Below are 11,592 nucleotides of genomic sequence, written 5' to 3' on the forward strand. Positions count from 1 at the left end.
CAAACAACCTCACTACCAAAAGTCTGGTCTCAGCATGAAAGACAACGTCACCATAGCCATCCTCTATATATTTCACCACGTGCAGGAGGGAAGTCAAGATCTCAGAGGAGAGTCCTGCTCTAGCTAGGGTTTCTATTGCTATGCTAAAACACCATGATCAAAAGCTCTTGGGTAAGAACGGGTTTATTTCATCTTACATTTCCAGGTAACAGTCCATCACTGACAGCGAGTGAAGGCAAGACGTCAAGGCAGGAACCTGGAAACGGGAAGTAGAACAGGGATCACGGAGGAATGCTGCTTACTGCTGTGGACAATGGTCTTTTATCCTGTCACTTGTATTACTTTTAATAAAATGCTGATTGGCCAGTAGCCAGGTAGGAAGTATAGGTGGGGTGACCAGGCAGGAAGTAGAGGCGGGGAAAAGAGAACAGGAGAATTCTGTGAAGAGGACGCATTCTGCAGTCGTGACCCAGACACAGAGGAAGCAAGATGTGACTCCCTTGCCAAATAAGGTACCAAGCCACGTGGCTAACACAGAGAATTATGGGCTAATATAAGTTATAAGAGTTAATAAGAAGCCTGAGATACTAGGCCAATCAGTTTATAACTAATGTAGACCTTTATGTGACTTCTTTGGGACTTGACGACTGCGGGAATTGGGCAGGACAGAAACTCAGTCAACAGCTTTCTTGATGACTTTCCATCCCTGGCTTGCTCAGCCTTCTTTCTTATCTACCCAGGACCATCATTCCCAAGTCATCTGGGTCCTCTTGCATCAATCATTAATTAAGAAAATGCCCTACAGACTTGCCTACATCCCAACCATTTAACCTAAATGAAGAAAACATGAAAGTTAAAATTTCAAGTCTGGTTAAGAAATTCTTCTATATTTACCTTTGATAAACCTAGTAATTTTTCTGGAAATGAGATGGAAATGGAAAATTCAGTATCAATAGAATTCCTGTCCAGACAAAAGGTATATTGCTTATGTCTCTTTCCATCATCCATTCTGAAGCCAACTCTCCATTTCTAACTCCCACTAAGGGTCTTCAGAAGATAATCCTCCCTTCCCTGTCTTCTGGTTCTGGAGACCAAAGCCTGGCCACGCACACTGAGCAAGCACTGACTAAGCTGCAGCCTGTCCCAGAGGACCCGTTCTTTAAGTACACAGTGACTTTGGCACAAATAAAGGAAGCTTGTACAAATTAAGGCTACCTGGTCTGGATTTCTTTAGACAGAATAGTGATAGCAAACATGCATCAAAGCAGCCCGAAGTTGTTCTAGTGGACTGAACTATTGCTACTTCCTGGTCCTCAGATTCTCCCTCCACATGAATCTTTCCTATTTCCTTTAAATGAGCTCCATCATTTATTTTCCTCAAGTAATGATGCAGTTCCTTCTTTCCCTTAGAAGTTAAGCAGGTTGGATAGCAATGGTAGAAATTTTACGCTATATAAAGCTAGCAGGAGCCACGTATACACACCTTAATAATTATAGTCATAAAGAACTAAAAGGCAGTACTTTTTTAAGAGGAGACTTGGTATTCATTTTATAAAGCATGAACAGTTCTTATACATTTTCCATCGAGAAAGAGCATATATGCATGGGTTTGCAGACAGTCGTAAAGTCCAACATAGCAGCCTTGTCACTAAGAGCAGCTTAACAGTGCTGAAAATCCCCCCAATACTCACTCGCCCCCTAGTGGTCAAAATCAGAACTACAGTTCTATTTTCCTGGTTGTATAAAGATATGATTATGTTTCTGCTGCATATTTAACCTACACAAAAATAGAACTAAGAGGCCACTAGCTTAAAAAAAACCTGTCCACATCAATATCCAATAAAAAATCAGTGCAGTGATTAAATACAGTAATTTAAGAAGTTCTTATGGTAGTATCTGAAACCTAATACATTGGTTAAAATATCGGAACTGGAGAATTCTCAAGTGAGAAGGGAAAAGGAAGCTTAACTTACAATACTTTGCCTTCCACTGAGGATGGGACAGCTAGGATAGGGAGCCCCTGCCCCAGCTGCCAAGGCTGCAGGAGAGAGGAGAGAGGGTTTGTGGAGCCAGGTCATGCCCACGCTGCTTAGTACTTCTTCAAGGCTCTGTACATTTTTTTCCTTGAGTCTCCATGTTCCTATCATCTGATTATAAAACCCATAAACTATGTTGGGAAAATACAAAAACTTTGTTATATGTTTTTAGCACCACATAAAATTTTCTGAAACTCAGTATTAGGTGAAGTGAGATATATGGCCACAGTTGTTGAAGTTATAAAGCATTTGACAATAAACAAAATAATTTTATATCTCACTACCTTTAATGAGACATCTGTCTGAAGAGTTCAAACAGTGAGGTAATGACAACCTATTTTACAGATCTAAATCAACAGTCCAAACTCCAAATCACATTTAAACTATGCGCATGCATAGTGCAGGCAAAAAATAGCTTTTGCCAGATGGTATTCATAATCCAAAAGCTGACATTGGCCAACTTCTCTGCTACTGGTACTGACAAATAGTATTTAATTGCTCAATGACATTTTTTAGGCCACGCACTATCTCCTTAACTGCTACACAGGGTTAACGCCAACGGTTCCCAAGTACCCTCTGTGCAAGAAAGCAACTGACACACTGGTGAGAAATTTGTTGTTGGCACAAAATATTGTACAATTGCCAACAGGTTTTGGCTTCCTAATGCAGAAATGGTTTTCTTCCGCTCCACTTTAGCTCTTTGATAGTTAGACCCTTAAATGGCTATTTCTGTATTTACATTGTCTCTTAGTATTTTTACATGTAAAACAAACCAGAAGTGTATAGTCTGGAAGTCACTGAATATTACTTTTAAAAATCCTATCTACAATTTTATTTTCCTTTATTAAAAAACAAAAAAGTATTTACATTTCCAACTAAATTAACAAGACAGCCACACATTTTTAAAACACTATTTGAATTTTAATAATAAAATATATAACATGGACATAAAATATAAATGCATAGAAATGAAACAGATTATTAAGTACACCAGTGTCGTGGAACAGCATTTAGTTAATAAATAACAGATTTGATCTAAAATACTTCTTAGTTTGATAGTTCCAAGTGGAATTATTTAAGATATAAGGGAAAACACACAATAATATATCCATTCTTGTCGTTCATTCAAGGGCATTACATGTTGACAAACCTGCATATAAAAATAGAAAGCTTTTATTTTTATTTGATAAATTATCGTTATTTGCTAATTTTAAATAGGACATTTCTAGGCTTCATATGATTTTTTGAAAAGTAGCTGTAAAGCTAGGTATGGTGGAGCATGCCTTTAATCCAAGCATTCAAGAGGCAAAGAGTCAGGCAGATCTCTGAGAGTTCAAGGATAATCTGGTCTATACATCAAATTCAAGGCCAGCGAGGGCTCCACAGGGAGATTCTCTCAAAAAAGAAGAAAGAAATCACTGTGAAACCAGAGGCAGTGGCATGTACCATGTGTTATGAACAGGCATGAATGCAATGTACTTGGGAGACTTAAGCAGAAAGATCATTTAAGCATACAAGATCTGGCCTAGCCTTGGCAACATGAAGCACATAATTAACAAAAGGGTGAGTACTACAGTTGTTTTTAAGATGATAGCACACTACCTGTTGGCATAACCTCAAAAGGCTCAGGCTTGAGTATTCCAAGTTTAAGGCTAGCTTGGGTTACACAATGAGACCCAGTCTCTAAATATCAAAAGGGAAAAAGGAGGGGAAGAATATGTGTGCAGATAAAATTGTTAGTTTTCCCTAGCATGGACTGGCGGTTTATGATCTGAGGACTAACAGGAGAATCCAGACTCAATCCTACTTTATTAGAGTAGTTCTACTGTGTGAAAAAGGGCAGTGGGAGGTAAGTAGACTTTCCCCACCAAGCCTAGAACATTGTTTGTAATTGTGGGTTCATGCACAGTTGTATGTGCATATGTACACGTTCATGTGGGTACACATATGTGCATGTACACAAATAGAGGCCAGAGGTCAAGTTCAACTGTCATTTCTCCAACTCTATCTATCTTAGGTTCTGAGACAAGATCTCTTATAGGAACCTGACCCCTGCTAATAAAGCTAGCCAGTGTTTCTCATCTTCCTAATGCTATGATCCTTTCACACAGTCCCTCATGTTGTGGTGACCCTCAACCATAAATTATAACTTCATAACTGTAATTTTCCAGTTATGAACTGTGATGTAAATATCTGATATACAGGATATTTGATATGTGCCCCCTGTGAAAAGGTTGTTTGGCACCCCCAAAGGGATCATGACCCACAGGTTGAGAATCAAGAGTGTGTGGTATTGGGGAAAATTATTTTTAAGGCATGTTACTTTGTTCATGCTGCATTTGTTTAACTCTGTGAAGCTGTGATTCTTTGCCTATCTAAAACACCTGATGGTCCTCATAAAGAGCTGAATGGCCAATAATGAGGCAGGAGCGAGGATAGGTGGGGCTGGCAGACAGAGAATATAAATAGAAGGAGAGACGAGGAAATGAGGAGCAATGAGAGAATAAGAAGAGGAGGACATAAAGGCCAGCTATCTAGCCTCCCAGCCAGCCATGGAAGGAAAGTAAGTTATAAAAAAAAGAGAGAGAGAGAAAAGAAAAAGAAAAGATAAAAACCCAGAGGGAAAAGGTAGTTGGGATAATTTAAGTTAAGAAAAGCTGGCAAGAAACAAGTCAAGCTAAGGTTGGGTATTCATAACTAAGAACAAGCCTTTGTATGTGATTTATTTAGGAGCCAAAAGAGAAAAACATCACAGTACATTTTGGTGCCCAACATGGGGCTCAGATGTCCATCTAGAGTTTGAGAAAGCTGGAAAAAAAAAAAAAAGGACATGACTCCTTTAAGAGGCGCTGATGTTCAACTGGCAGCACTAAATAGAAATTAGAAACTGTGGCAAGCAAAGTAAAAACCGCTTGTCACAACACAGGTACCAGATTGCACAGGTAACAAGGATTAACGCAGTTCTCAGTCACAAAGCTCTGACCAGAGGGCAAACTTTGGGCTTGGCTTTCATGACCCAACCCGAGAGTGGGCAGAACCAGCCAGCTGCAAAAGCATGTAGAGGAGCCAGGTGAAGCTTAACAGTCTGAAGTTTGCTCGTGCAGTCAAAAAAGCTAAAAGACATGCAATATAAGAGATCCAGATGTAAAAAGCCTCTAAGCAGGTTCCAGTGTGTTTTACAATGTGTGTAGCTTAAGAAAGAAAGAAAATGGGTATAGGCAGTTATAGAAAGAAACAGTTTTAAAAAATAAAGTCTTTAAAGGGACAGTATAAGTAACATAAAAGTAAAAAGCCACATATAAAGATGGGAAATACAAGGCAGGATGGTGGCGGCACATGCCTTTAATTCCAGCACTCAGGAGGCAGAGGCTGGCAGATCTCTTGTGAGTTTGAGGCCAGCCGCATCTACAAGACCTAGTTACAGAATAATTAGGAATGTAACAGAGAAACTCTGTGTCAAAACAAAACAAAAAAGATGGGAAATACACAGGGAGTCTGGATCCTATGTTATTATGTTGATTTTGAATTTTTTGATTTCTGAAAAGCAAAGGACAGCAGCTAAGAGACCTGGAAATGAAAGAGGGCCTGTGGAAATGAACCAGTCTAGATATTTTAAGAATGCCTTAACTTTAAAGGTAAAAAATGTATTTGTCAAATGGAAATCAATAATGCTTTGGAGAAGAGGTTTTGCTTTTGTTTCCATGAAAAACAAGAGGCTGTGAATTTGTTCCAGGTTGACCTGGATCTGGTTTGATCAGGAGAGACCTCCTGAAATTTGACAGGTGATATCTATCAACAAAGGTTATAACTGATCTTCCCAGGACTTGGCCATTGTCTCAAATTTTCTCTCTGCGATGCTAAAAATACTTCTCTCACACTCAGCAGAAAGCAGTCTAAAGAACAAAATGTCCACATTCCCAAAAGAAAAGGGGGTCTTTGGTTATTTTGTGGGTCATGGATGTTTGTTATATTTAGGGGAATATAGGATAAAAAGACAACTATTAATCTCAGATATTTTGCATTGGCATGAATTTTGGTATATGGATACAAATTCAAAGTCAACTGTTACATTGTATATATGGTTTTACTCTTGTTTAAAGAACTTTTGTATATCGATACAAATTTACACACTGTATATGTTTCTACTCTTGTCTAAAGGGTTTTTGTAGATTGATACAAATTTAAGGTTGCTTTTATTACCACATATTGCGTATGTGTTTTTCCTCTTGTTTAAGGTATTGTACCTATGCGGTTCATTTAAAAAAGTAAGGTAAAGTTCTAGTTTTTGAAAGCTATTATTATAAACTATATAGGACAATCAAGAAATATTCAGTAGATGAGTAGTTAACCAAATAACAATCAAATTTGTACATATGTTAGGTATGTTTTCTAAGTTAAATAGATATATTTTAGATAGATGGTCTTCAAATACTTCAAAGACCTATATAATATAGCAATTAAAATGTTTTGTTAATTTAAAAGATTTTCATGACAATGAGACAAATCTGCTCTTGGCAGCAGCAATTTACTTCAGAGATAATGGACACTGGAGATACTCCGTATTTGCTTTCATTTTGGCAAGGTTAGTCATAGGGCGAAGAAACTGCTCTTATCTTTGACTGCTGATAATGTGCTGTGCAGACTGAACATGCAGGCCACGCAGGAAAAAGACACGACAGCCCTTCAAAATTCCTGCTTCACAGCAGAATGTGCCAGATATTCTGCAGGACACAGAGAAAAGTGACTAATGAATTTTGCCCAAACAAGGTCGGACAGCCCTTCAAAATTCCTGCTTTACAGAAGAGTCTACCAGACATTTTTCAGAACACAGAGGAAAGTGTCTGACAAACTGATAACATAGGTGGGACAGTCTGCAAATTTCCTGCTTCATTGAAAAATCTACAAGATATTCTAGGTCTGTAGGCTGAAGATGGATGCCCCAACAATGCAGAAGTACTTTGGGTGACTGTCCAGGCAGTCAGATGTCTTTGTCTTTTCTAGAGTTTTGGAAGTTGTTTGCAATGCACCTTTTGTTTAGTCAAATAATATTATATCCTTCTTGGGTCTTTGATGAAATTGAAGACTAGATAGTTAAAATTGCAGTTTTCCTTCGATATGATAGAAAGTAATTTAGTTATAAAATTTTAGATTTACATAGATAGGATAGATTATGGAGTATTTCTTTAAATTTACCAGATACAAATGAATTGGAATTTAGTACATTGTGAATGTAATCTTTACTTGATAATTGTTCTTACTGTAAACTGTCTTACGATGTCAAAGTTACAATTTTTCATTTTCGTTTAGAAAGGAAAAAATGGGAAATGTTGGGGGAAATTATTCTAAGGTGTGCTACTTTTGTTTATGCTACATTTGTTTAATTCTGTGAAGCTGTGATTATTTGCCTGTGTAAGACACCTGATGGTCTAATAAAGAGGGAAGCAGGAGCAAGGATAGGCGGGTTTGGCAGATAGAGTATAAATAGAAAGAAAGACGAGGGAAAAAGGAGCAATGACAGAACAAGGAGAGGAGGACATAGGGGCTACCCAGCTACCCAGCCCGCCATAGAAAGATAAAAAATAAAAGCCCAGAGGAAAATGAAGTTGGGAGAATTTAAGTTGAGAAAAGCTGGCAAGAAACAAACCAGGCTAAGGCCGGACATTCATAACTAAGAATAAGCTCTGTATGTGATTTATCTGGGAGCTGGGTTGTGGGTCCTCCAAAAAGACAAAAGAGTAAACCGTCACACTACAGTCTGGCCTGTGATATGGCCTATCTCTCTCCCTAGAACTGGTGTTGCACACTCTGCACCGTCAAGCCTGGCTTTTGCAAGGGTTCTGAGGATGCAGAGCAAATACTTTACCCTCTGCAGTCCGTTTCTTAAGTCGTCATTGGAGAAACTTAAAGAAAGTTGTCTTTACCCTTTACCTTTAAATTACTCAAGAAGGTTGTGGAATTTCACAGAAAACACAGGGGAAAGGTGGGGGTGGTAAAAAAAAATACACTAATAAGCTTTTCTCTGTTTCTTTACCAGACCCTGGGAGTCTGCTGATCATTCTTGCCTTTCAATTTGTGACCCCATCAGAAACCCAGCGTCTGCTAAAAACAAAATTATAGAGCTTGTTCTGGCTCTGGATTTAGTTACTTATCTAAAACTTTGAGATGTTTCTTCTCTCAGGTAATCTTGGACAATCTTAATTTGGGGTTATTAAAATAACGATTATTAGTCATATTATTTGGCATTTCTCCATATGGTATTCAAAAGTGCTTTCACATATATTATTTAATTTTTATCTTTCTATTAATCTTTTGAAGGACCTAACTAATGTTTTAATTTTACCCTTAAATAGGAATAGAGCTGTTAAGATGGCTCAGATAAAAAAGTGCCTCACCCTCAGCTGGATCTAGGGAACATACAAGGTGGAAGGAGATAATCAACTCTTATTGGTGTCCTCTGACTTTGACATGCATTTTGTGGCATGAATGTGCATGTATGCATGCATGTACATTGCACACAAGTACACACAATGTAAAACAATTTTTAAAAGAAACTAGAAAAGAAAAGTTAAATGAATATTACTCTTCATAGCGCCCACCAGACATGGTGGTTTGCAATCCCAGCACATGGGAGATGGGGGATTGAAGACCCAGAGTTGAAAGCTCAGCCACGGCTACACGGTAATTCAAGGTCAGCCTGGATTACATGAGAAAATAATCCAAAACCAACACAAAAATCCCACTACCTCTCCTGTATTTAGTACTAGTAATGTCATGCTTAAATAACTTAGAATTTCATTTCATGCCACATGCTTATTCATACATTAATAGCAAATATTTCTTTCCAAAGAGAGATGACAAAAGGTTTTAGAGAACATTTACCATTGTAGATCTTGGAGCCACTTCTACTGCAAAGACGTTGAGTCCTCTGTTGTTGACACAGTTTTTACTTAGTTCATTGTTGATGTGAATAATCACTTTGTCATCTGACTGTAGAAAATTATAAGTCTTTAGTTTTGAAAAATAATAAAGATATAAACCTCAAAATGAGACCTAAAAATCTGTTTATAGAATCTAGTCCACTACAAATTAATACAAACCAGCTGCTGCTTTCTGCTCAGTGCTCTGGGTTTCTTCATTCATTCCTTTCTAACTGATGACATAAGCTTTTCTTTCAACTGAGTTTTGGATTTTCCCTTTAATCTTCATTCCCAGACCACTGTGAACTGTACCAGCAAGTTAACTCATCCTTGGTTCATTATAGCAATAATGTCTTCTTTTTCTTTCATCTTTATTTTCTATCATTCATTCACTCAGATCCTACCTTCCAACTAATATGCCTGAAACATCCATTTAATTGGGTTCCTCTTTTATTCACTAACTCAATAAGCATGTGTTTATTTAATATTAACTGCATGCCAGGCACTGTTTTGGGTCCTAGAAAGACTGTTCAAGATAACACATATGATATGGATCCACTCTATCATTCTTTTTGACCTTTCTAATAATCCTTCACACCACACCTTCCCTTTGTTTCTTCTACTGTTTGCCTTGTCCTGAAGCTTGTCCCTCAGTGTATCTAAACATTAGATAGAGCTAAAATCCTACTCTCCACTCCTTTTCCCTTATCACACGTTGTTCCAAAGATCTATGGTCTAAACAACTGTGAGATGAAAGTAGACTAAATCTACTGTGCATGCAAAATGAATACAGGACTGGATGTTTACTTAGCCTCTGAGATACTCTCTGAGAGTATTAATTGTCTTCCTAAGTAACTCATACACTTGAAAGCAGGGTGTTGTGGAATATTAGTTTAAGATGTGTTACATTCATTTATACTGCGTGATATTTGTTTAATGATGCAACAATGTGTTGCATTCTTTTATGTAGCATCTGTTAACTCTACAAAGTTGCAATATTTTGCCTAAAACACCTGATTGGTCTGAGTTGAGCAGTCAATAGCTAGGCAGAAAAGACAAATAGGTGGTGCCGCCAAGCAGGGAGAATAAATAGGAGGAGAAATCTAGGCTTGAGAAAAAAGGAGGAGGAGTGAGAAAAGGAGGAGAGATGGATTCCAGGGGCCAGTCACCTAGCCATACAGCCAGCCATGGAGTAAGAAGGAAAGAAATACATACAGAATAAAGAAAGGTAAAAAGCCCAGAGGCAAAACATAGTTAAAGAGAAATGGGATAATTTAAGTTAGAAAAGTTGACTAGAAACAAGCCAAGCTAAGGTCAGGTATTTATAAGTAAGAGTAAGTCTCCATGTATTTATTTGGGAGTTAGGTGGCAGGCCCTCAAAGAGTAAAAAAAAAAAAAATCCAGTAGAGAACATGTTTCATATTTTCTCGTGATCCTGTTATATAACAAACTAAACAAGTATTTTGAAAAAATTTTATATAAACAAAAAATATATCTCTATTTTGTATGCATATTATACTGACTCTTCACTGATATCCAAATTTTAAATTTCATATTTTAAAATAAAAACAATGGTCTTGAGTCATTATAAAAAATGCCATGCCAAGTTTGCTTCATAAATCCTAAAATGAATAACTATTATAAATATTATAAGCATAGTAGGGTGTTTAGCTGCAATGTAAAAAAGAATATAATATTATTAGAAAACTTTATACCAAAATAAGGAAAACTAACTCATAATCGATACCTTGTTTTCAATGATAGATGTTATCCAGGTGTCATAACTGCAGGTATGTACAATTATATTTTCATAGCCATCCATGACTTTAGCATCGCTTCTGTCAAGGACAGATTTGCAAATGACCTTCTCAAGTTGCCCACTGCATGCCTCCATATGGATCGCTTTAATTCTTGGCTTGCATCTTTCTGCATAGATATTGATGACAAATGGGCATGCCTGGAGAGGGAAGCAAACAAAATTAGGCTTAGCCTTCTGGTAGAATTTTAAATAAATAAACTTACTATAAATGTTTCTCATATCATTTAAGATTCATTTGGCTAGCAAGATGGCTTGGTGGGTAGAGGTGCTTGCCACCAACCCTGACACTGAGAGAGAAGCTAGACCAAAGGACAGTCCTGTCAGGAACTTGTGAGATTTCATCATGCTACTCAGAACAGAACCTAAGCTAGAATGTACAGCTTATATTTAATTTCTGGACTCTCCCATTTAATATATGAGACTACTATAGAGAGACCAATAGATTACAAGTAACTGAATCCACAGACAAAGAAAGCCAACTCTCTTTTGAACAAAAATCCTGTGAAGACGGTGATCCCAGTTTTGGAAGTTATACCACTCCACTATTAATCAAAAACTAGCTTGCTTCATGGGATAAAACCGGACTCTTTGAACATGGTGGACAATGAGGGCTGATGAGAAGCCAAAGTCAATGGCACTGGGTTTTGATCCTACTTCATGTTCTGGCTTTGAGGGAGCCTAGCCAGTTTGGATGCTCACCTTCCTAGACCTGGATGGAGTGGGGAGGACCTTGGACTTCCCACAGGGCAGGGAACCCTGACTGCTCTTCGGACTGGAGAGGGGGGGGGAGGGGGGGGGGGGGGGGGGGGGGGGGGAGGGG

General features: G+C 37.9%; 1 protein-coding gene across 3 annotated transcripts in view; it reads right to left on the reverse strand.

Annotated features, from left to right (window-relative positions):
- Positions 1-2,734: 2,734 nt before the first annotated feature.
- Positions 2,735-11,592, reverse strand: part of Efcab7 (EF-hand calcium binding domain 7) — a 55,550-nt gene continuing 46,692 nt past the window's right edge. For 2 of the 3 annotated variants that reach the window (XM_050136238.1, XM_050136237.1), the window contains 3 exons: positions 10,701-10,910; positions 8,916-9,023; positions 2,735-3,186 (listed from right to left, as the gene is read on the reverse strand). In XM_050136238.1, the coding sequence (XP_049992195.1) occupies positions 3,112-3,186; positions 8,916-9,023; positions 10,701-10,910 (393 nt within the window). In that variant the 3' untranslated portion in view covers positions 2,735-3,111. The remainder of the gene's footprint in view (positions 3,187-8,915; positions 9,024-10,700; positions 10,911-11,592) is intronic. The other variant, XM_050136236.1, reaches the window with a different exon arrangement.

Source organism: Alexandromys fortis, unplaced genomic scaffold, assembly GCF_014885135.2.
Source record: "Alexandromys fortis isolate MF-2015 unplaced genomic scaffold, M_Fortis_MF-2015_v1.1 scaffold_13, whole genome shotgun sequence".
Classification (NCBI taxonomy): domain Eukaryota; kingdom Metazoa; phylum Chordata; class Mammalia; order Rodentia; family Cricetidae; genus Alexandromys; species Alexandromys fortis.